The sequence below is a fragment of the Leguminivora glycinivorella genome, chromosome 26 (assembly GCF_023078275.1).
Source record: "Leguminivora glycinivorella isolate SPB_JAAS2020 chromosome 26, LegGlyc_1.1, whole genome shotgun sequence".
Lineage (NCBI taxonomy): Eukaryota > Metazoa > Arthropoda > Insecta > Lepidoptera > Tortricidae > Leguminivora > Leguminivora glycinivorella.
This window is the reverse complement of record NC_062996.1, coordinates 4,830,142-4,856,376: the sequence shown is the minus strand read 5'-3', so window position 1 is coordinate 4,856,376 and position 26,235 is coordinate 4,830,142. Positions and strand designations below refer to the sequence as shown.

At 40.5% G+C, this 26,235-nt stretch overlaps 2 protein-coding genes across 3 annotated transcripts in view; both read left to right on the top strand.

The window, feature by feature from the left end:
• The first annotated feature begins 3,994 nt into the window (after positions 1-3,994).
• LOC125239930 lies at positions 3,995-8,705 on the top strand. 2 transcript variants are annotated; one of them, XM_048147703.1, is made up of 4 exons: positions 3,995-4,291; positions 6,461-6,517; positions 7,762-7,999; positions 8,500-8,705. In XM_048147703.1, exons 1-4 carry the CDS (start codon positions 4,065-4,067, stop codon positions 8,500-8,502), a joined length of 525 nt encoding a protein of 174 aa, XP_048003660.1. In that variant the 5' UTR covers positions 3,995-4,064; the 3' UTR covers positions 8,503-8,705. The 2 variants fall into 2 exon arrangements, with proteins under 2 accessions (XP_048003660.1, XP_048003662.1); XM_048147705.1 differs by lacking the exon at positions 6,461-6,517.
• A 14-nt stretch (positions 8,706-8,719) lies between these two features.
• LOC125239928 (dentin sialophosphoprotein-like) overlaps positions 8,720-26,235 on the top strand; it is a 29,262-nt gene continuing 11,746 nt past the window's right edge. Inside the window, exons 1-5 of the mRNA XM_048147702.1 lie at positions 8,720-8,749; positions 17,458-17,628; positions 20,260-20,430; positions 22,595-22,735; positions 23,312-25,294. Coding sequence (XP_048003659.1) covers positions 22,602-22,735; positions 23,312-25,294 — 2,117 coding nt within the window. The 5' untranslated portion in view covers positions 8,720-8,749; positions 17,458-17,628; positions 20,260-20,430; positions 22,595-22,601. The remainder of the gene's footprint in view (positions 8,750-17,457; positions 17,629-20,259; positions 20,431-22,594; positions 22,736-23,311; positions 25,295-26,235) is intronic.

Below are 26,235 nucleotides of genomic sequence, written 5' to 3'. Positions count from 1 at the left end.
TAGGCTAACAACGCCTAGGCGGCTAGACGCACATGTGCGAAGCGTTTTATTTGTAATTTGTACACATGTTAAGCCAATGCTGATGATAGAATTTTCTTCGTATATAAATGCCTTTTTGTTTTGGGTAACCAGCTTATGAAAGCGCAAGATGTTATAATCAAATATTTTTCTCCTTAAGGATACGTATGTATGCGGGTAAGACCCGTGATTTTCGTTGGAAGCATAAAGATATATAACCATTCCATTATATGGCATGACGTAGCCTTCTGGTTTTGTAATGAAGAATATGATATTGAGGTTAAGGTACCTAGATCTGTAGTTCCGAGATCTGAGGTCCAAACAAAATTTTGAGACACTCATCAAACCCCATGGGTCATGGGCTTATTCGGCATAGCTTTAAAATTGTTTTGACGGTCCATCTTTATATGAGTATTAAAATCATTTTGAAACCACATCAAGTACTTATCTTGCAAAATATTGTTACCAAAAACAATTATTAGGTATGAAAAATAGTTTTCCGAATACCCCATGAATGTGATATATTTATTAACCATAGAGGTTACTTTATTTAAAAAAACAGATTAAAAGCTGTAATATGACAGCGTTTTAAGTTTGTAGTTGGGTTTATTAACCCGTACATTTCATCACTTCTTACGTAGGTGTTCTTTTCCCCTGTTTTATTTTTAAAAACATGTTATGGCGGTAATCTTAACCTAAAACTCATAATTTAAATACGTATTGTTTCATTCGGACTAAATAACGAGTAGACGAGTCACCCCGTGCTACTTTATGAGGATGTGAACACATTTTAATGTAATGGTTCTTTGTAACATTGGTTCAGGTCGTTCCTGGAGCCTCAAAATATGTAATAACATATCACAACTGCATAGCGAAAAACTATGCAAAAATGTTTGCTATTACATCCACATAGCCAATTCCTTAAAATGTGTTCAGCCCACGTGGGCTTAACTGAACAAATTAATGACCTAAAACAGTCCAAAGCAATCTGATCTTTAGATTATTGGCCTCATGTGGCGCCGGAGCGGCCAGCGGGCTAGATAACTATTTGATTAAAATAATAGAATAAATAACCCATTTAAGATGTTTGGGAAACGGTTAATATCCTGAACCAAAGAATACTGCGGCCTTGATATGCATCAACACTATCAACAGGTTTACTTAAATGATTAAACGACCTCAAATCCCACTTTAAAACCTAAATAAGTAGGCTGATAAAACCGTGGTTAATTTTGAATATTATCGTGTCAACTCACTCCGCGTCAGCGTGAGCTAGGTGTTTCAAACGTCGTTAACGACAAAGATAAAATATGTAGTAGATAACTATATAGTGGAAAAAGTTTCCACAAAAAAAGAAACCACGTTTATCAAGTCGCCAGCAATAACTGTGATAATCTTTTTAGTCTTCACCAGACTAATCATCATCCTCCTTGCGTTATCCCGGCATTGGCCCCGGCCTGTGAAGGCCTGGGGTCCGCTTTGACAAGTCTTCTCGAGACTATTTAATGATTACTGGGAAGTGATTCCGCAGTAGAAATATATAACCCCTGTCAAAATGACTTTGTAATTAACAAAGTAAGCACTTGGTACTAAGCTTAGGAGGCGTTATCATATTGTGTTGTTTCCTCCATCACACGTAAGTTTCAAAACGCCTTGCGTAGGCCGACAAAAACCGCTTTAGAACCATGCTAATGGTATTATACCTATTATACCACATCTGCTTGATCTGCTTGTGACGCAGGATATGTAAACACGCGCCTTGCGAAGGCGGCAGGTTTTCAGCAGGCTAAATAAAATATTTAATCGCCTTGCGCAGGCAGAAAATTGAGTCACGAAAATTGCAAGCCTTGCGCAGACTGCAAAATTTTCAGCTGTCTTAACAATCATATTATTCACACACCTTGCGCAGGTGGGAAATATGAAAATGGGAAGATGCACGTCTTGCGCAGACGGCTGGTTTTTATCTAGATAAATAGTAATACTCATTAGCCTTAATAAGCGGGAAATTTATTATCGGTACCAAAATAAATAGACATTGGGGAATCTATTTTTCCAAAAACTGAGGAAGGCTTGTACTATGGTAGCAAGGCGATATATTACTCTTATTATAGACATATGTATACTTAAATACATAATAACACAACCGTAACTCGGGAAAAAATGGACGTAGTAAAAGGAAAAAGATCCAATTCATATAAACATAATTATTTGAATATAATCTCAACGTAAAAAGGGAAAAGCCATTCAAATAAAAGGCTATTTTCAGAGGATGGCTCTCTTTCGTTCAACTACGTCCCGCTATTTGTGTGCATCACACAAACATATTCCCATACTGGGATTCGAACCCAGAACCATAGGCTCTGCAGACAGGGTCACTGCCTACTGGTTAGACTAGTGCTTTTACACCGTCTTAACACTTGATTTTTTTTTTTTTTTTTTTTTTTTTTTTTTTTCCACTAATGCCTGCGTTCCACAGAATAATAATTATTATACTAGCCTTTAATATCCTTAAGCGGACTATACACAAAATAAAAACATACTGGTTGTAAATTTCTTCACACCTTGCGCAGGTAAGAAGTTTTTAGTAAGCTAGTGCTATGATGCACCCTTTTACTTCTGCTTACGCAGCAGCCAAGTAATCAAATTAATCAAATACGCTCGCCTTGCGTTATTAAACGCTATTATTATAGTTAAGGATTAAAGAGTGACTCTCTCGTATGCGGATTTTCTCAATTATCTTTAACCGGAACTTATATTTGGTAATTAATACAACTCTCCCCATACCTGAGTTTCACTTTGTAATCCTTTACTTCCACTGGCAAGCGGCTTAGATTTGATTAAGGCATAAGAACATTACCAAACTACATTTTTCAGAGGTATCCCTGACGATACCGTACTGTGCATTTAAAATTGCCCATATTTATTTACGGAACATTTTTCGGATTACACAAACATGTTCCCCAAAGACGCTAATGATATAGGTTTGTTAGTTACCTTTCTTTAGAGCAAAAAGTCTATTTTAAGGCACACAGGGATCGGATATAAAAGCCAACATGATACTTAGAATCAATAAATATTTATTGACGCCCTTGCCAAGTCCGGCAGCTATAGGCTTTAACTTTCGACTTTTGATATATTTCTGAATTCCGTTACAGAATATCGATCTATTTAAAGAGATCGTAAAGGAATTTTATCCCGCAGCACAGTACCTACCACAATGGGCACGCACGGAAATTATCAGGTCACAGCACAGGCTCATCTTCGGCCGCAAGGCAAAACAAACACTAATCGCGTCAATTACGACTTTAATTAGGACTGTTTTAGTCTCAAAGAGGACAAGGAGATCATTTTTCAATTTTTACTTTCTTGACCTGTTCCGTGCTTAAGACGAATCGATTCACTGAAAAAAATAACTGAAAAAGAAATAAAAAATCGCTTACTTACGCGACACGCTGCGCTCAAAGTGAATCGATCAGGTGCTCAGCTTCTAAAACATTTAATTTATAATAGTAAACGAACGGTAAAACCGTTTTCTAAAACGATATTTTTGATTAAACTTACAAAAAATTCCAAGAATTAAAGAATTCTAAGAATTTTTTGTAGTGAACCGAACGTTCCGACAAACAGAACGCCAATGATGAAACATCGTTTAATACACATAAATGATACTATAGCACAAATTCCTATATTATTTTTAGCGTTACCAAAAATTAAAGTTTGTATTACAATTCGGACTAGTTTTGCATATGGCATTTAAACCAATCATATGGCAGTGCGTCACCGTCATATTTTATTTCAGACTATCCGATTGGTCAATTTTAGACAGTGACTCTAGCATGAGTGTACATTTCATTTAACTTTTCAGTGTTTTTTTTTTAAGACACCGCGTGTAAACAGCTTCCTCAAACATTCCTAACCCTAAACAAACGATAAAAAAAAAACTACTGATGCAAATGTCAAACCGTGGACGCCGCGTATTTGCTAAAAGTTATTTTTGTTATTTTTGATTGAAGTAGTGGTTTCAAAAGTGTAGTGTGTCGGCCAAGATGCCGAATAAGTACTTTATTTACGCCGGCGGGCGTTGGTGCGAGGTGGACACGCGGCGGGGTCGTGTGGAAGGCTTTCGACGGCGCGCGCGTTTTTGCTACTTACGCGGCGGGAGGTTGGAAGTGGGGCGCACTGCGACTGTCCTCCAAGCGCTGAGGGCCCTGGCGGCCGGCGCCGGCGGCGCTGCGCGGGATTCTGCGCCTCTACCGCATTGGCGTCGTCACAAGTAACTAACATGCTAAGCTGTGCTGTTCTTGTGTTATGCTGTTAAGCGTTTATTCGATTAAACTATGCGAAAAAAAATAAAGGAATACTCCTGAGGTGTTCTAGGCAAAGTTATAGTAGTAGCTTAGCAGTTCATGTTTTACACCTACTTAAATATAATGATAACATTGATAACCCATATGCTTTACTTACAATGCCTATCACCATAATGTTCATTTACTTGTTGCTTGTTATTATATTCTTTGCAATGCAATTGAATTTTATCTATTTGCATTAAATTGTCAGATAACAGAAACAAAGGCCTGTGTTTATACAGCTTGTAGGAAAATTAATTACTGTGCATTGTTAGGGGCATATTTACCCTAAGGTCTACAGGGTCACAGTCTAGGGCAGCAGGGTTTTGGTTAAACTCCGTACTTTAATGTCACTTAATTGGGTGGTGAAACTGCCACCTGTCTCTAACTGTATAACAGGTGAGACTCAAAAAAATCGTGAAATGAACCATCTGATTTATAGTACCCATGGCTTTGCTCGCGATACAAAGAGAAAAAAAGTAGCCTATGTCACTCTCCATCCCTTCAACTATCTTAAAAAATCAACTCAATTTGTCGCTCCGTTTTGCCGTGAAAGACGGACAAACAAACAGACACACACTTTCCCATTTATAATATTAGTACGGATTATCTTACAAGGTGGTCCTTGACACCAGTGCCCTATAAAGGGTTAAAATATGTCTCTGATTTCTACACCAATAAAAATACTTCTCTGTGAGAGCCAGGCTCTTCCATAGTTATTATTTTGTCTTTTCCATCACCTAAACTAGAGATGGGCTGAATATGGACTTTGCCGAATACGAATATTCGGCCGAACATTCTGTTCGGCTGTTACTGAACCGAACATTCGGCCGAATATTCGGTTCCGCCATATTTTAAATCCTGGCTTAGAGCGTGCGCAGACAGAGAGCGGTCTGGAGTTCTGCGTTCCGCGTTCAGAGTTCTGTGTTCTTTAGAATGTACCGAGTCTGTAGCAACAACGCACACAGCGGGCAGTCTGCCCGCGGCGGTCAAAGCGGAACGCCGCGTTCTAGCGTTCTTTTCCCGCCGAGACAGAGAACGCCGGAACGCGGGGATGTCTGAGGTTGCAAACACAGAAAAAATAATGAATTGGTTAGGATAAGGAAGGATTTCTGAGGTCGGCTACGGATAGTACACGACGAAATGCTGTTATGTTTATTTTATCCTTAATAAATAATTACAATGCCCTAAAATTACAGCCAGCCTTTATTTTTTCTCAATTAATGAAACTATTCATGCGAATAGAAATATCGAATCGCTGTTCATCTGTAAGGAGAATTTAATAGGTGGAATTTTTGAGCAATAATTTTTCATAGAAAAACGAACTTTTCAGTGACATGTTTCATGTACAAAGACACAAACGAAACTAGAACGCGAGAATTTGAACGCCGTCTGTGTGCGTTGGAACTCTTGAGCGGTCAACGGTCACCAGAACGCGGAACTCTGACAGAACGCAGACCGCTCTCTGTCTGCGCACACTCTTAGAGTTAAAAACTTTTCAATGATTGGTAAGTCATGGGTACTAAGGCTCTTAATGTCTTATAATTTATTGCATAAGAAAATTTTGGTTTTGTATCTTGAGCTACTTATTTGAATGTTTAACATAATTAATTAATTATTGTAGGTACTTATATTTTAACGCATTTTTAACTCCCTTTGGTGGTTTCTTAGAATGCTGAAATAGGATGTCATTATCCGATGAATTACGAGAAACTTACGCTATTTATTTACTTTGTTTATTCGGTGAATATTCGGCAATATAACCGAACCATTTGACTGTATACGAACATTGAAAAACTTGCCGAATATGCCGAATACCGAATGTTTATCGAATATTCGGCTGATCTCTAACCTAAACCAATGGGCTTTCCACACCTTTTGGGAGGTTTGGACAGAGCCAATATGTACAGAACCTTCTGACACTTCAACAAATTGTAAGGGATTTTAATATGTAGTCATACGCGATTAAGTCCCGATTTAAAAATAATTATACCTAATTAATTCATTTAAAATTGTAACTATTATCCATTTTATTTCCTTTAACACATCCCTGCCAGTTGGTGTTTTTTGTGATAGCATTTTGTGTCCGTGTGCAGGTCGCGACGCGATAGTGTGCGCACGCGCTGCTGCTCCCAGCATCTACATCACTCTAGGTACTCACTATTTTGTATAACATAAGAGACTATAGCATTTTAGTTCTGTCATTTCTTTAGAATGAAGGAATGTATGGAGCCCTATAAGTATTGAGGGACGCCTTACACAGATCAACTTAACCCCAAGCTTGTAAAATGTTTGCTAAGTGACAATATACTTACTTATATAGATAAATACATACTTATAATGACATATACATAGAAAACATCCATGACTCAGGAACAAATACAACTTTGTGGGTCTTCTTTTTTTGAATTGATAAATAAATCAATATTGGGGGACACCTGACACAGATCAACCTAGCCCGAACTAAGCAAAGCTTGTACTATGGGTGCTAGGCGATAGATAAATACATACTTACTTATACATAGAAAGCATCCATGACTCAGGAACTGAAATCTGTGTTCATCACACAAATAAATGCCCTTACCGGGATTCGCACCCAGGACCGCGGCTTAGCAGGCAGGGTCATAAACTACGGACGTTAAATAACATGTTATCGGATATTGCATTGTTAGAAAATTGTCTCGAAGAAGTTGCCGCTCTAAGAATTTCGATGATGACATCAATGGTCACTTTGCCTCGAGCAAGGCATGTATCCACCGACTGAGCTTCATCGCGAGGCGTAATGTCCTGTGCTCATATTTTTAAGCAACTATGTATGTCATTTCTGTGCGGTGTTCGTTTTTATGTGACAAAAAAAAACGCTATTTGGTTGATCCCTCTTCTTTTTATCCCCCGACGCAAAAACGACGGGGTGTTATAAGTTTGACGTGTATGTCTGTGTGTGTGTGTCTGTCTGTCTGTCTGTCTGTTTTTCTGTCTGTCTGTCTGTGGCATCGTATCTCCCGAACGGATGAACCGATTTGGATTTAGTTTTATTTGTCTGAAAGCTGAGTAAGTCGGGAGTGTTCTTAGCCATGTTTCATGAAAATCGGTCTACTATGTCGCGGTCGGGGGTTTTTTCAAAATTTTAATTTTGTGGTTAGGTTATTCTTAGAACAAATTAATTTATCCTCATAGAAAATAATTTACTTTGTATTTTTAGTCGTGGGGGGCACCATAAGCCTTCGGTAATTGTGTCATATACTTGAAAATTGCGACCCTTGCCACCGTGACCGAATGGTTCAGGTATCCGTCGCGATAACGGAGGACGCTGGTTCGAATCCAGCTTTGAACACTTGGAGGCCTTGGTCACTTTTTCTTTGTGTATGACATTTATTTCAGCCGTCTTTTTTTTTAGATGTGACGTAAACGCCAATGAGCTAGCCGACAAGCCAACTACTCCAGGCAAAGACAGTTCCCCTCGCAAAAGAAAAAGAACCACAAGTGAGGAGTCACAGAGCAAAGCTAAGCAGATAAAGAGTGACGTGGCACAAAAAACCAAGTCTCCCCTGATACTGTACAGGATAAGGAGAAGTTGGTTGTCAAAAATCTGTTGGAAGATAGTAAGGGAAAGAAGTCACCGAAGGAGAAAGTTGGTGAGTATGTTTTTGATGTTTTATACCAATTTTTAACCACCGACGCAAAAACGACGGGGTGTTATAAGTTTGACGTGTCTGTCTGTGTGTCAATTCGTCGCTCCGTTTAGCCGTGAAAGACGGACAAATAAACAGACACACACACTTTCCCATTTATAATATTAGTATAGATTAGTATGGATAGCCTGTGTGGTGACGGGTTAAGAATTTCACCACCCCCTTTCTTCCCGTGGGTGTCGTAGAAGGCGACTATGGGATATGGGTTATATTGTGGCGTAGGCGAGAGGATGGCAACCTGTCACTGCAATGTCACAGTTTCGTTTTCTTTCAACCCCTTATTTGCCAAGAGTGGCCCTGAAGCTTTAGTAGTTTCATGTGTTCTGCCTACCCCTTTATGGGATACAGGCGTGATTGTATGTAGTATAGATATTAGTATAGACTAGAAAGTATTTTTAAACAAGCATTAGCAATAAGACATCCAATATTTTATAATCCCACAGTAAAAACTAGAAGTCCAGAAGAAGAGAAGCTAGTGCAAAGTCTTCTAGAAAGCTCTTCAGAAGACACGAAAGTGCAGACACCGTCTCCTAAGAAGAAACTAGGACTGCGCAAAGATAAAGAGTTGCAAAGAAGTCCGCAGAAAGTGAAGAATGTAGTTAGAGGGAGGAGCAAGAGAAATTAGTACAGTCCCTACTGCAGAGCAGTTCTGACGTAACAGTCCCTACTGCAGAGCAGTTCTGACGATGAACATCCATGACTCAGTATCTGTGCTCATCACACAAATAAATTCCCTTACAGGAAGCACCCCTTTGAATTTAAGTATTATCAGTGAATTTAAGTTGACTGATTAACTAATATCTGTTTACATAATAGAAAACCGGCCAAGTGCGACTCGGACTCGCCCACCGAGGGTTCCGTATTCGTACAAACTTTCAATGATTAAAAAAATCTCAGTTCATATATGTACACATAATGACTTGACTAGAAGTATAGGTACTAATGAGCATTATTGTGTACCTATAGTATAGTGCCGTCTCTCGGTGAACTCTCTAACTAATTTGCGCGACCTGTATTGTATGATGGTTTTTCAGGGATAACCGTCCGTTCACCGATTTCGACAGTTTTTACTTTATTTGAAAGATAACGTTTTAGGTAAAATTTCGTATAATTTTGAAATACGGTATGGATGTAATATGTATATGCAAGGGTGATAAAATTGAAAGTTGAAATGGAAAAGTTTTTTGTCAATTAAAGAAAAGTTTCCAAGATACACACAGGATTTAATTTTTCCTGTAATACTTATCGTAATGCCAATGTTTCTTAAAATTTTCACAATTTTTCGTTGGTAAACTTTGGAGATAAGGGGGAAGAACGGTATTTTTTTTACATTTTCCTTCAAAATTCTTTTTTTTTCTTCAACTAAACAATTATAAGAAATAATTTGATAACTATGTGCATATTGAGCTATTTCTAACGATACCCCATTTGACCTATTAACTTAGTAACCTAAAAAGAGACATTTTTTTTTGTAAGAAAAATTACACATTACACAAATTAAATTAAAAAAATAAATGCATGAAAATTAAAGGTCATGTTTTATAAAAATAAATTCTGATTCGTCCGGGGAAAAAATGCGATTTACGCCAAATGTCCGGGTTTTTTGTATCTTTGTCCGGGTTTGGTGAAATTTGAGATGGCAGCCCTATATACATCTTATATCTATATATCTTGGGATATACTTTTGGATATTTAATGCGGAGGGATGAAAGGAATGTTACGAGAAAGATATTGCGAATGAATGTGGAAGGTGGTGGAAGTAACGGGAGGAAAACTGAAGAAGAGGTGGATGGACTGGGTGAGACATGATATGGAACTGAAACAAGTTAATGATGAGATGACGACCGGTCTGGCGCAGTCGGTAGTGACCCTGCCTGCTGCGCCGCGGTCCCGGGTTCGAATCCCGGTAAGGGCATTTATTTGTGTGATGAGCACAGATATTTGTTCCTGAGTCATGGATGTTTTCTTTGTATATTATATATATCGTTGTCTGAGTACCCACAACACAAGCCTTCTTGAGCTTACCGTGGGACTCAGTCAATCTGTGTAAGAATATCCTATAATATTTTTTCCTTTATTTATTTCTTTTCTTAGATTAGGTTTTTTACAATATGAGTATAAAAGTAAAATAAAATAAAACACTTACAAAACAATATAAAACATATAAACACATTATAAAAAACCTAACCTAGGGTGCCGCCAGCAGCGGGGCAGGGCCCAAGCTGCCGGTGGTTAGGGCTGCAGAGAGAGGAACCGTCGGACTATCCGTGCTGTGTCCAAAATCACCGCCTTCTGCATCTGGCCCTTGATCCAACCACCGAGCGAGAGTCTCTTAAGATGTTGGTTGAGACTCTTCGCTATGAGACCGTTCGCTGAAACGACTATCGGGACAATGATCGTTGAATCAACATCCCACATGGTGGTTATCTCGTGAGCCAAGTCTAGGTACTTACTGGACTTGTCCTTCTCGGCTTTCACGAGATTCTCATCATGGGGGATGGTGATGTCAACGAGCACGGCCCGGCGTTGCGGTCGATCTATTATCACAATGTCAGGCTTATTGGCTACAATAGTCCTGTCAGTGATAATAGATCGATCCCAATAGAGCGTGGCACGGCCATTTTCAAGAACTGGCGCAGGTAAGTACTTTTAGTACGGTACTTCGCGGTCCACAAGGCCGTATTGAAGAGCAAGCTGCTGGTGAATGATCCGGGCTACGAGATTATGCCTGTGCAAGTACTCACCGTTAGCAAGATGAGAACAACCGGAAATGATATGCCTGAGTGATTCTCCGGGACGGCGGCATGCCCGACAAATGTCGACCGTGCCGTCCTTCAGGATATATTTCCGGTAGTTGTTCGTCATCATAACTTCGTCCGCAATTGCACAGGCAAAACCCTCAGTTTCTCCGAAGAGGTCCCCGAATCGTAACCAGTTCACCGATGCGAGCAGGTCTACATCGGGTCCCGTGAGGGCCTTGTAGAACCGCCCGTGTAGCTGCTTGCTCTCCCATACCGCCTTGCGGTCCGCAGTACTTAGTACCACAGGTTTGCGCCAGTTCTCTTTCGCCAAGGAGAGCGGCGTGAGGTTTCCGTCCACTGCCACCACATCACGATGCATCCCACACTCGTTGTTAAGGAAGTAATTCCTGAGATTGTACACCTCACGGTTGTGGAGATTTTTGGCGTTTAGGAAGCCTCGACCTCCGCACTTCCGTGGGATGTACAATCTCATAACAGACGAGCGCGGGTGTAACATACGGTGTGTGGTAAGCAGTGACCGGACCCTCCGATCCAGGGCGTCCAGCTCGGTCTGTGTCCACCTTAGTATGCCAAAGGAGTATGTGAGTAGAGGCATTACCCAGGCGTTAAAGGCGCGCACTTTGTTGCCTCCTGACAAAAGACTGTTAAGGACTTTTGTGAGCCGACTGAAAAAGCGCTCCTTCACCGACCGTCTAATGCCAACATCCTCAATACCCAACGACTGTGACATACCAAGGTACTTATAGGTTTCTGATTCAGAGATAGATCTGAACGACATCGTCTCAGAAAGTTGTAAATTTTCTGAATTTACAACCTCCCCCCGCTGTACATGCATAACCGCACACTTATCGACACCAAACTCCATTCTGATGGCAGTACTGAAAACTTCTGTGGTTTTCAGTAGCACCATCAGGTCTTGGGTGTTCGGTGCAAATAGTTTGAGATCGTCCATGTACAGAAGGTGAGAGATGACTTCACCCTCTCTCCGAAGCCGGCAACCTAGCCCTGAATCCTTCAGCAGGGTGCTGAGGGGATTCAGAGCTAGGCAGAACCATAAAGGACTCAGACTATCACCCTGGAATATACCTCGCTCAATCCTTATGAAGTCCTGCGGACCAGGGGGGCATCCCTACCTCCTGGTTGACGAAGGACTGTGGTCCACTGCCTCATACATGCGGCCAGGAAGGATATTAGAGCTGTATCAAGTTTATACAGCTCCAATATCCGCCTCAGCCATGAGTGAGGCACCGAATCATAGGCTTTCTTATAGTCAATCCAAGCGGCCGAGATGGCCCCCTTGTTCCGCCGAACTTGTTGGCAAATGGTCATGTCTATGAGGAGGAGCTCTTTAGTACCACGGGACCCAACCCTACATCCATTTTGAGCGGTGGCCAAAATGTTGTTTGCGACAATATGCGCGTTAATTTTTGCTCTCAAAATGGATGTAAGGAGCTTGTAGAGTGTAGGCAAGCACGTAATGGGTCTGTAGTTTTTTGCTTCCGTGGTACTACCGGACTTATAGAGCAGAAAGGTAACACCAGTTGTTAGGGAAGGTGGGAGAGAACCAAGCTCAAGGGCTTGTTGGAATTGCGTTGCCAACCGCGAGTGCGAGCATTGAAACCACTTTAGCCAGAAGTTGTGCAAACCGTCCGGTCCAGGACTTTTCCAGTTCTGGGCCGTACGGATGGCACAACTTACGTCTTCGGGGCTGATGGTGATGGCCCCCATAGGCTCAATGTTCTCACATGCACGTTTGACAACGGTCATCCACTCGCCCTCCGTGTGCTCAACGGGCACCGACCAGATGCTACGCCAGAAATCAGACATGGCAGTGGCATCCGGCAGCCGCACGTCAGACACGCGGGGGTCGGCTTCCTCCCACCTTCGGTATACCTTCCTTTGGTCGCTTTGGAAAAGACGATTCTGCTGGAATCGGTCCACTCGCTTTCTGTAGCGGCGAATACGGCTTGCCCATGCATAGACTTTCTGCTTCAGAAAGTCGATGCGCTCTGTGACATTGGCCAAATAGTCGCGGGGTCTGATGTCCGTCCCCGCGAACGCCTGGTTCACAAAGCGCATTACTCGGGGGCGATTGTTACCCCCCCTGAAGCAGATCAGCTTCGCAATGAGAGTCCTAAACGAGCTGATACGACGCTCGATCCGTACTTGCCATGCAGGGACACCTGCGACGGTCCTAGGTGCACGGTCAGCGTCCGGAAACTTGACTCGAGCAACACGGCACGCCGCGATGGCCCCGCAGTACATGATCGAGTGTGTATCATCTAGATCTTTACTAGTCCGTATATATGGCTCTAGCAAAGCAATATTTATTATTATGACGAGTGACAGAGATGTATGGAAGAGAAAGACATGCTGCGCCGACGCCAAGTGACTGGGATAAGGGCAAGAGAATGATGATGACTCTTGAAGGGTCCCAGCGACAGTCATCCACCAGACAGCAACAGTTAGAAGTAATAATTTTTAAGAAAAAAAAAACCGCCTTTGGGGTTCTGGTGATAAATACTTTCAAATGTTGGATTATGTTATCAATTCGTCTGTATATTTTTTAATGTTTGTTATTCGATATCTCCGTCATTTCTGAACCAATTTTGAAATCTGGATGATTCTGAAGTACTTACAGATGAGAATGATTATCAGAACGGAACTCTAACCAGGGGCGGCTCACTCTTCATCAGCAGTTCCACTGCACCAAATGTCACTGTTCTGGACGTAAGTGCATGCTGTTCTTATAAAAATACCAGTCACTCACTATAAGTGTGCCGTTCAGATTTGAGGAGTTCCGTTCTGACCATCATCAGGAGTTCCACTGCACCAAATGTCACTGTTCCGTACGTAAATGCATGCTGTTCCTTTAAAAACACAAAAATTACCATATGTATGCCTTTCAGATTTGAGGAGTTCCTCGATTTCTCCAGGATCCCATCATCAGAACTGGGTTCTGTAAAAACCGGCCAAAAGCGTGTCGGGCCACGCTCAGTGTGGGGTTCCGTAGTTTTCCATGTTTTTCTCAAAAACTACTGAACCTATCAAGTTCAAAGCAATTTTCCTAGTAAGTCTTTATAAAGTTCTACTTATGTGATTTTTTTTCATATTTTTTAACCATATGGTTCAAAAGTTAGAGGGGGGGGGACACTTTTTTTTCCTTTAGGAGCGATTATTTCCGAAAATATTAATATTATCAAAAAACGATTTTAGTAAACCCTTATTCATTTTTAAATACCTATCCAATAATATATCACACGTTGAGGTTGGAATTAAAAAAAAAATCAGTCCCCACTTTACATGTAGGGGGGGGTACCCTAACAAAACATTTTTTCCACTTTTTATTTTACCACTTTGTCGGCGTGATTGATATACATATTGGTACCAAATTTCAGCTTTCTAGTGCTAACGGTTACTGAGATTATCCGCGGACGGACGGACGGACAGACATGGCGAAACTATAAGGGTTCCTAGTTGACTACGAAACCCTAACAAGAGAATTATGATGACTCTTGAAGGGTCCCAGCGACAGTCATCCACCAGACAGCAACAGTCTATCAGTTAGAAGTAAAAATGACAGCGACAAAGAGCTGTCAGGCCGTTGCCGTCAGTTGGACAGATTTCCAGTAAGGGCCGGTTGCATTGCATCAAACCGTCTGTCATCGTTAAATTTTATTGTATGGAAAGTTCCATAGACGTCCGGTGCGTGACGATGATGTGTCGGTCAAATGTAACTCCGTATAGTCAGATAAAGTCTAAGAAAAAAACGTACCTCAGTACCATATAGAAAAAGGTACGGTGGCCTAGGGATCATCCACATATTACGTCACACCAAATTTCAGGTTTTTGGACCCCTCCCCCCCCCCCTATGTCACGCTTTTTTGTATCCCTTTAACAGGGATTGTCACATTTAGTATGACCCCCCCCTCCCCCTTACACTGTGACGTAATATATGGATGACGCCCTAGATGGCATTACACCTTTGGCGTACGCTCAGCTAGATGGCGCTAATATTAATATTTGACATTTTAACACATATCAAGCTAAGAATCATGAAGAATAGAGATAAAGGAGCAACCTCTTTATTTATCAGAAGTGCACATATTAAAGAAAAGATAGGTGGCGCTGCAATCGCAGGTGCATAACGGTTTGACAATCTCTTAGCCTTCTCGGTAGTGACCCCGCCTACGGAGCAAGAGGTCCCGGGTTCCAATCCTGATTTTTTATTTTTTTCTACAGATATTTTTTCCTCAATTATTTTATTTTTTTAATATCCAAAAATATTTTGTTTAGTATTGAGAAAATTAAAATACTAAAAAAAAAAAATCACCACCCCCTTTCTTCCCGTGGGTGTCGTAGAAGGCGACTATGGGATATGGGTTAAATTGTGGCGTAGGCGAGAGGCTGGCAACCTGTCACTGCAATTTCACAATTTCACAGTTTCGTTTTCTTTCAACCCCTTATTTGCTAAGAGTGGCACTGAAGCTTTAGTAGTTTCATGTGTTCTGCCTACCCCTTTATGGGATACAGGCGTGATTGTATGTATGTAAAAAAAAAAAAAAAAAAAATCGCTGTCAGGATAGAACCTGAGAACATCCGCATACGAAGCCAGCGCACTACCACGGGACTACGTCTTGACTTAATAATAATAATAATAAGTCTATGCATGGGCAAACCGTATTCGCCGCTACAGAAAGCGTGTGGACCGATTCCAGCAGAATCGTCTTTTTCAAAGCGACCAAAGGAAAGTATACCGAAGGTGGGAGGAAACCGACCCTCGTGTGTCTGACGTGCGGCTGCCGGATGCTACTGCCATGTCTGATTTCTGGCGTAGCATCTGGTCGGTGCCCGTCGAACACACGGAGGGTGAGTGGATGACCGTTGTCGAACGCGAGTGCGAGAACATCGAACCTATGGGGGCTATCACCATCAGCCCCGACGACGTAAGTTGTGCTACCCGTACGGCCCAGAACTGGAAAAGTCCTGGACCGGACGGATTGCACAACTTCTGGCTAAAATGGTTTCGATGCTCGCACTCGCGTTTGGCAACGCAATTTCAACAAGCCCTCGATCTTGGTTCTCTTCCACCTTCCCTAACAACTGGTGTTACTTTCCTGCTCTATAAGTCCGGTAGTACCACGGAAGCAAAAAACTACAGACCCATTACATGCTTGCCTACACTCTACAAGCTCCTTACATCCATTTTGAGAGCAAAAATTAACGCGCATATTGTCGCTAACAACATTCTGGCTCCCGCTCAAAATGGATGTAAGGTTGGGTCCCGTGGTACTAAAGAGCTCCTCCTCATAGACATGACCATTTGCCAACAAGTTCGGCGGAACAGGGGGGCCGTCTCGGCCGCTTGGATTGACTACAAGAAGGCCTATGATTCGGTGCCTCATTCATGGCTGGGAAGGGTATTGGAGCTGTATAAACTTGATGCAGCTTTAATATCCTTCCTGGCTGCATGTATGTGGCGGTGGACCACAGTCCTTCGTCAACCAGGAGGCAGGGATGACCCCCCTGGCCCGCAGGACTTCATAAGGATTGAGCGAGGAATATTCCAGGGTGACAGTTTGAGTCCATTATGGTTCTGCCTAGCTCTGAATCCCCTCAGCACGCTGCTGAAGGATTCTGGGCTAGGTTGCCGGCTTCGGAGAGAGGGTGAAGTCATCTCTCACCTTCTGTACATGGACGATCTCAAACTATTTGCACCGAACACCCAAGACCTGATGGTGTTATTGAACACCACAGAAGTTTTCAGTACCGCCATCAGAATGGAGTTTGGTGTCGATAAGTGTGCGGTTATGCATGTACAGCGGGGGAGGTTGTAAATTCAGAAAATTTACAACTTTCTGAGACGATGTCGTTCAGATCTATCTCTGAATCAGAAACCTATAAGTACCTTGGTATGTCACAGTCGTTGGGTATTGAGGATGTTGGCATTAGACGGTCGGTGAAGGAGCGCTTTTTCAGTCGGCTCACAAAAGTCCTTAACAGTCTTTTGTCAGGAGGCAACAAAGTGCGCGCCTTTAACGCCTGGGTAATGCCTCTACTCACATACTCCTTTGGCATACTAAGGTGGACCCAGACTGAGCTGGACGCCCTGGACCGGAGGGTCCGCTCACTGCTTACCACACACCGCATGTTCCACCCGCGCTCGTCTGTTATGAGATTGTACATCCCACGGAAGTGCGGAGGTCGAGGCTTCCTAAACGCCAAAAATCTCCACAACCGTGAGGTGTACAATCTCAGGAATTACTTCCTTAACAACGAGTGCGGGATGCATCGTGATGTGGTGGCAGTGGACGGAAACCTAACACTTATTCAGTCCGACGAAATCAGTCTAGAGTAAAGAACGTCTAATGTCATGTCACGTCTCTGAGTATTGAGCGAGACATGCGCTTCTACCGGAGAGATTTGTAATTGCAATTAATAGGCCTCAGCTGGTCATTTTTGCGACTGTTCTACTTCGACAGATTGTCCTCCTTACCTCTATTCTCCATGCTAAGAATATGGGCAAAATTGTCAAATCTGACGTTCAAAAGTTTTAAGCCTGTGTCAAGAGATGGCAGTCTATGCACTGTGATTACACATTTTACTTGTAATTCTCTATAATACTCGATCCTCTTTGCAGGTTGCAACCACGACCAAAGCCTCGCCGAAGTCTCAGCCCACACCGGAATCCGACAGCAGTTCTGACTCAGAGCAGAAGGAACTTTGCAAGGAGCTAGTCATTGATGACTACGACGTGATAGTCCTGAGAAGATTCTTGGCTAGGAGCGCGGGTGGAGACGAGCTAAAGAGGTTAGTAGGGGGGGGGGGTCCTAGCTAATTGGCTGTCATTTTGTATGGTCAATGGTAGAGGGAGGTGCCTACATTTGGCCAGACAGTTTATTCTTTTTCCACTCACCAGCTCGGAAACACGTGTTTTGTCCTTTAATACCAGCGGGTAAAAACGCATTTTATCCACGAGTGGGTAAAGTAATTTGACCTTGAATAAAGTCAAATTAACTGCTTTAAAATTGATAAAAGTAGGTGAATCTAGTAATAAAGATGATTTACCACCTGTGGAACTACTGGAAGCAGTGATAAACGCATTTTTTGCGTTGTAGTTTCCTCGCTATAGTGAGGGGAAAAGTTTTGTGTTACACTCGGGTGCAAATGTATTTTACTTCTCGTGTGTTAAAAAACTCGCAAGTTCAGGATTATATTCTCGAACCACTCGCTTCGCTCGTGGTTCAATTCCACACTCGGCGTTAAAATACAACTTTGCCCCCTTGTATAACAAATAACTATTCCCCTGCCACATCTCAGACACTGGCGATCAAATATATGAAAGAGGCGCGTTCCTAGCACACATTCTAAGCTCGTGTAGGTGAACGCGTACCATGCTTGTATGAGTGAGATATGACAGGTCGACTGTTCGCGTTTTTGGCGGTAACTGTGAGGTAACCGAGGGGGGTGGGCGGCACTTTCAGCGAGGAGAGGGAGTGGCCATACTGTACGATAGTTCTCTTTATTATACTGTGCCCCTGCACACTCCTATAGCAGGCCTACGTCGCTCGCTCGCTCGGTCGCGCGTTAAGTGCCTGCCCGCTAGCAGTTGCCTCGAGGTAACAAGTGGCCGAGAGTAGTGTTGTGAATTTAAGCTTTGAGGCGTAAACTACAAAACTCGAGTCGCGACTTCTGAGTCTTAAAGCCTCGAACCTTAAAGCCTCGACCATATAAGCCTCAACCTTATAAGTTTGCGTTGCTGCTTACGAGCACAGAATCCTCGAGTCTTTAGTCCTTAAAAATAATTACTATCTGCCTATAAAGCTCGTTGTTTGAGCTCTTAAAGCTTGACACAGGCCTTCGAGGTTTAGGGGGCTTGAGCTCTCTATGAAGCCCGAGTCTTAAAGACTCACTCTTAAGAGCTCATAAAAAGCTTGAGTCGTTAAGGTTTTGAACGGTTTCTGAGCTAAAACCTTTAACGCTTGAGTCTTTAAAGCGTGAACCTTTAGGGTTTGCAAGTCTTTAAGGTTTAAAAGTCTTCAAGACTAGTCTTATAACAACACTAGCCGAGGGGCACCACGCGCCCGCCTGTGTAGTCGCGTGGCACGTACCTAACTATTCTTCTGAGTTTTACGTAGTAACTTTTTAGTACTAGTTAAATAAAGCCATATATTAAATATAAGATCATACCATCCCATACATTAAAATGCGACCGCCTAAGAATCCGCATACACTACATCACACATAGATGGCGCCACAAAAAAATAGTTATTTGTTTTACAAGGGGGCAAAGTAGTTGTTTAACCGCACGTGCCAATATTGATACCCGAGCAAGCGAAAGATTCCAAAATTGAATCGTAGCGAGTGGTTCAAAAAGTGGAATCTTGAGCGTTGCGAGGGTATCCAGGCACGAAGGTTAAACAAACTTTGCCACCGAGTGAAACACAAAATTTTTCACCACACCAACACGAACAAAATACTGACTACAAAACATCAAAATAAATGAAATCCATCAGTTTATTCAATATTAATGATTCAAAATCATCATTTATAGGTAAAATCTAGCAGCCAGATTAAGACATCGAGTTAAAATTCGTATGAAATTACTTTGCCCCCTTGTGGATAAAATGCAATTTTGCTATCTGTTTTGGAATAGCAAAGAAAGCCTTTACCAGTTGGTGTGGTGAAAATGTCTTTTTGCCAGTCCCACTGGAAAATATGCCATTTGATATTTGTCAGTCGCTTTTCCTTCACCGAAAAGCGACTGGCAAATATCAAATGACATTTCGCACATAAGTTCCGAAAAACTCATTGGTACGAGCCGGGATTCGAACCCACGACCTCCGAAACGAAAGTCGCGCGTACTTACCGCTAGGCTACCAGCGCTTCTACTTACCGCTAGGCTACCAGCGCTTCTGAGACTTAGAATCGCGAGCTCTTTCAATCCTAATAGGAGAAAAAAAGTGTCCCAAGGTTTTTTTCCATTCCGTTACCATTTTTTCATACATTTTGTATGGCGGTAACGGAATGGAAGGTTCGAAAAAATGTATGGGAATCTTGGGACATTTTTTTTTCTCCTATCAGGATCGAAAGAGCTCTCGATTCTGAGTATGAATCGCGTATATAAACTAACTAAACCACAAAATCAAAATTTTGAAAAAAATACCGGCTGCGAGATAGTAGACCGATTTTCATGAAACATGGCTAAGAACACTCCCGACTAACTCAGCTTTCAGACAAAAAAACTAAATCTAAATCGGTTTATCCGTTCGGGAGCTACGATGCCACAGACAGACACACACACAGACAGACAGACAGACGCGTCAAACTTATAACACCCCTTCGTTTTTGCGTTGGGGGTTAAAAATACCCATGTTACAAAAAAAGTGGGGTGGACAACTTTGAAAAAAATGGCCCTAATGGAAGATTTTTGTCATTCAGGTTCGACAAGGATGAGGAATACAAAACTCGAGTATTCTACAAATTGAACCCACTAGTGTGCCTCAAACGGTGCGGGCCTCTGGAAAAGCTATTGACCCAACGCCTGACGTTAAAGGAGTTTGCAAGACACCTCGGTCTCAGGAGTGTTGCTGATGTCACGCCAGAGAAAAGGTAAACAGAGTTTTTCTTCTAAGACTTTATGATTGGAAATTTACAGCAATAGGCTACTAAACTCATATCTAATTTGGCACAATAAATGATTGTCTTCTGTAATATTTGACATAAGAAACCAATATTTAATAATTTTGGGTATTAAATGTGTACGATGACTACGTATTTTTAATTCAAAAATGTGAGTAGTTTTTTTTTTAATTGTGGCCACCGAAAACGCTGTCGGCCGTGTAGTGACGTCATAGAATTCATGTCAAATCAATCACTGACATGACCTTTATGCCTCGTACTTAAAATATCAGCAAGTGTTGTTTTCGCACTGAATGACTTCATTCACAGAAAATCTATAGATGACATGGCTGATGTTGTTTTTTGTCTGATTACGTAAAATTATTCTTTAAAAATATTTTTTGCGGTTTATAAGTCATAATAAAATATAGTGATATTTTTTTCGGTTAATTGGACAGTAAGTAATAATATAAGACACACTTTAAAAAAGGGTCAAGTAGCCTATTATGGGTGCCCTGAACATCAGTGCTGTGTCTCTTAGATACGGGCTTCGCTGAGCGGCATCCTATTTGGTATAACAGTACCTAATGATTCACCTGCATCTATGTTTCTTGTTATATGTTTTATAACATGTAAAATTATAGTTTTATCAATAAATATTGAATTGAATTGAATAAGGTCAGTGTGGGGAAGACCGTCTACCCGGAAAGACCGTCTATTGACTATAACTTTTGTGTTTATATATCTACGCCTCTCACACTTCCGAAGGTATAGCAGTTTTTCATCCTCAAGCCATTGGTCTTCAATACATATCCCTAGGACGAACACTAGTTACCATATAAATATTTTTTCTTTCTTTCTTAGTTCTGCGGAATTCTTCATAGTCTTAAAAATAGAACATACGCTGAGAGAAAAAACAACCCATTTTCATGTTCGTTCAACAAGTTTTTTGGTTAAAATAGCGCCTACGTGCTCTTTGGTTCAAACAACAAGTTAGATTTTGTTAAGTGTAACTAGTACATTCTACAAGTTTCATTTTATTTTAATCAATATTTTATTTGAATCAACAAATCGATTTTATAAAAGCAACATGACACATATGTTTGGCTGATCCAATCAGTTCGAAAAAATTTGACTTGTATCATCAACATTGTGATATATTCCGTTTACTAAAAGACTTTTGTTTCAAACAGATAAACCCGCAACAAGTCGAACTTCTTAAATTCACAATGCAAATTCTCTCAGTGTATAGTTATATGTACACAAACTTGTTGTCGGACTCTCTTCTCCGTATTTCTTATTGTTATCAAATCAACTATCGTTCATACCTCATTTAGATTCTGTCATAAAAAAAGCTTACAAACAACTGGGCTTCATTCTAAGAGTTGGTAAACCTTTTAAAAATAGTACCACCTACAAAATCCTTTTTAACAGTTTTGTTCGCAGTCATCTCGAGTTTGCTAATACAGTATGGAAACCTTATCATAATATCCATATTGAACGACTAGAACGGATACAAAGAAAGTTCCTTAAAACTCTTGATTTTAGAACTGGTCACACACATGTTAGTTATAGCGAATCTCTAATCCACCATAAATTTCAAACACTCAGTAACCGTCGAGATATCGCAGATTCCGTCTTACTCTATAAAATTATGCGCAATGTATTAGATGTCCCCTCACTACTACACCAAATACAGCTCAGAGTTCCCCGTAGACGTCAGCGCCACTGTCAGAAGAAAAGATTATTCTCGATTCCCAACAGTAGAACGTGTTATGCACAAAATATGTTCATAAGACGTGCCTGCAAACTATTTAACGAAAATGCCAAGCTTTCTAACATAGATATATTCACTTGTTCCATCAATACTTTAAAACGTGCTTTTGTTTAGGTAATAATGTACCTTTTCCTTTTCTTACGCTCTCAAATGTTTAGTTTTGGTTAAGTAACATTAAAAAAAAAAACAGACTGTGATTTTATGTAACAAATTAATGAAACTCTAGGTCTATATACTTTAACAATATTGTATAAGTACTGTTTGTAAACGACTGTATGTTTCTAAAATATAATAAATAAATAAACTCAGGACCGGGAAAAGTGGTCCTATACCAGTGGGCGATAAAGGGCTGATATTATGTATGATGATTGTTATCAGGTACCGCATGAGACACAGCACTCGCCAAGCTCGCAACACCGCCAGCGTAACCAGTGACAGTGAGAAAGAGAAGCAAAATGTCCAGCCGAAGAGGAGGCAGCTGTGGAACAGGGACAGAGAGATATTCAACAACTCCATCGCGTGAGTCTTTCGAATTATCTTACAGATTCATTGCAATAAGGGTTTCCTTCATATTTTTCCGGAAACGTTCGTATTTGTCAATACAAGGGCGGATCCCGGCGGGTCTATTTGTATGGCCAACCTGGGCTTCAGGGGGGGGGAGGTCATGACCCCCCGGATACGCGCATGAGTCAATGTCGGTACATCTTGTACTGAGACTGACTGAAATAGCATGACACGTTCGTACGTTTCCGTACAATACGAAGGCAAATCTTTTCGCACTATATCTGTAATTGTCTAATACATTTTTTTAAAAACAAGACACCAAAACTTTGAGTGCATGATCTTTTGACCATTAGTGACCCTGCCTGCTAAGCCAAGGTCCAGGGTTCGAACCCCAGAAAGGGCATTTATTTGTATGATGAACACATTTTTTTGCGGTCGTGGATGATTTCTACTTATAAATTATATGTATCACTGTCAGGTACTCAGTCAATGATACAAGCCACACAGGCCTTCTTGACCTTACAGTCAGACTCAGTCAGTCTGCGTAAGAATGTCCTACAGTATTTATTTATTTTATCTATATCTCCCCAGATCATCCCGTACTAGCGAGCTGAAAGTCAAGCCGCAGATACACAGACCAGCTCAAGACAGTTCTCACGACACCACTGACAGCGATACAGAGGTGAAACAACACATCCGGAGACATCTCGAGAGACGGGCCAGTGCTAAACTTAACCCGAAGAAACAAACAAATAATAAAGATGATGATTCAATAGTTGTAGAAAGTGATAGTGATGAAAGTGATCAAAAGAAAACTAGACGTAAATCTAAGAAAGCTAAGGATGACGAAGAATCTGTGGTTGTTAGTGATGATAAAAGTGACATTGATGGCAATCAAAGGAAAACTAGACGCATGTCTAGAGCAAAAGATAAAGATTCTGTGTTAGTTAGTGATGATGATAGTGACACTGATAATAAACAAAGAAAATCTAGACGCTTGTCTAGCGCAAAAGATAAAGATTCTGTGTTAGTTAGTGATGATAATAGTGATAATGATGGTAATCAAAGAAAAACTAGACGCGTGTCTAAAGGAGCAAGGGATAAAGAATCTGTTTTGGTTAATGATGATAATAGTAACACTAATAATAAACAAAGACCATCTAGACGCATGTCTATAGCAGCAAAGGATGATGGTAATAAAAGAAAAACTAGAGGTACATCAAAAGAAGCAGATGATGGTAATCAAAGAAAAACTAGACGCATGTCTAAAGGAGGAAAAGATAAAGAATCTGTGTTAGTTAGTGATGATAATAGTGACACTGATAATAAGCAAAGAAAATCTAGACGCATGTCTATAGCAGCAAAGGATGATGGTAATAAAAGACAAACTAGACGCATGTCTAAAGGAGGAAACGATAAAGAATCTGTGTTAGTTAGTGATGATAATAGTGACACTGATAATAAGCAAAGAAAATCTAGACGCATGTCTTTAGCAGCAATGGATGATGGTAATAAAAGACAAACTAGACGCATGTCTAAAGGAGGAAAAGATAAAGAATCTGTGTTAGTTAGTGATGATAGTGACAGTGTAGATAAAAAACAAAGACAATCTAGAAGTCGAACTAGAGCAAAGAGTACTGCCGATGATGACTCTGTAGTCATTACTGATGAAAGTGAACAAAGTGATAGTAACAAAAGTGATACTACTAATGAAAATGGTGGAAATACTAGAAGAACTAGATCTCAAGGTCCTGAACAGAGAGAACTAAAAAAAAACAATAAGTCTGTACTTATTAGTGATACAGATAGTAATGGCCAAGAAAATCGTAGGAATACTAGAAAAAAATCTAAATCTATTGTATTAAGTGATAGTAATACAGACGAAAACCAAGTCGAAATTCGTACAAGATCTAGAGATCCAAGCAGAGACTTGAAAGATAAAGAAAATGATAAAAAAGGCAATGACACAGAAACCAGGAAAACAACTAGATCATCAATGAAGATTACGGAAGATAATGACAAGAATTCGAAAACAGATGGAGCTTCTAGTAAAATAGATAATACATCTAATAAAAAAAAAGAACCAGGTCCTTCAAGAAAAGATATTAAAGGAAACCCAAAAAAACCGGAGGTAGAAGATAAAAGTAAGTCACAAATAAGCGATAGTAGCGACGCATTTGAGGCATCTAAATTATCACCAAAGAAAAAGGACAAAATTAAAATAGGTAAGGAATTATCCAGAAAAATAGCTACTTTGGCAAAACCAAGAAGTCTTAAAGGTAGATTTATGAAACAAACACAAAGTGATAATACAAATAATGAAAGAGAAAAGGCTGAAAAACAGAATGATAATAAAGTTGAAAAAGCTGGTCAGAAAAGTAAAAATATAGGACATGACAAAAATAATGAAAGTGACAAAGATAAAGTGTTAAGAGACAGAATAGATAGAGATAGAGATGAAAAAGAGAGAAGTAAAGATAGTGACCACAAAAAGACTGAAAATAAGGGTAAAGAAAATAATAGGAAAGCAGCGGCTGCAAGAAGCATGTTCGTCAAACCTGTGAAGTTTAAGAAGTAAGTAGACATTTTTAAATAAGTTTAATATTCTATTAAAAAGACCAGCGCTTTTAGCCGGCTAGCCGGAGAGTTACTGTCGAAGTAAAATGTGTAATCACAGTGCATAGACTGCCATCTCTCGAAACAGGCTTTTTTTATTTATTGTTTTATCAAAAATGTTTAATTAATGTTTCGCCAAACTGCGGAGCAGTTTGTTGGCGTTGCGCTCAATCTATTTCTAAAAGTAAAGGTATGTAGGTAGGTACACTATTTGTCAAGGCTTAAAACCTCAGTTTTGATAATTTGGCCCATATTCGTAGCTTGATTTACGTGTTAAAATGTCAAATATTAATATTAGCGCCGTCTAGGTGAGCGTACCCCAAAGGTGTAATGCCATCTAGGCCACCGTACCTTTCTGTGTGGTACTGAGGTACGTTTTTTTCTTAGACTTTATCTGTCTATACGGAGATATATAAGGTCCTAATTTATTAGTTGCAGATATTTTAACACATGATACTTTACATTAAAATAATTAACTTTAAATATAAATTAAGAAATCTTTTCATGTAACTTTTTTGATTTCATTTTCCTAACAAAAAAATTAATTATAATTTCGTCTAAAAAAATCATCATGTTGCATTATCACATGTCACAATAACAATGTCTGTCATGTCAACAATTGTTTGTTGACTTTGTTGTAAATGTCGTAAAGGTTCGGCGGGAAAACTGCACATGTCATTGAAGTGGCCAGTTACAGTTAAGTGGTACGTAAAAGAGGTACTAGCTAGAATCTGTTCAATGAGTTTTCATTTAATAATCACATAAACAGGGTGTTTTTACGTAGCAAATTTGTTTTTCCGTTTTCTCCAAAAAAAACATCGTAAAAGCTATAATGTTTCACGGTTTAATATACTCCAGAGACCGAGTACTATCAGCTGTAAAAATATCTGCATCTAATA

Excerpts from the sequence above, each read along its gene's own strand:
- LOC125239930 (XM_048147703.1), top strand. The coding sequence starts at position 4,065 with ATGCCGAATAAGTACTTTATTTACGCCGGCGGGCGTTGGTGCGAGGTG. Across the intron at positions 4,292-6,460 it reads CCGCATTGGCGTCGTCACAA|GTCGCGACGCGATAGTGTGC; the intron begins GTAACTAACATG and ends GTCCGTGTGCAG. Across the intron at positions 6,518-7,761 it reads CAGCATCTACATCACTCTAG|ATGTGACGTAAACGCCAATG; the intron begins GTACTCACTATT and ends CTTTTTTTTTAG.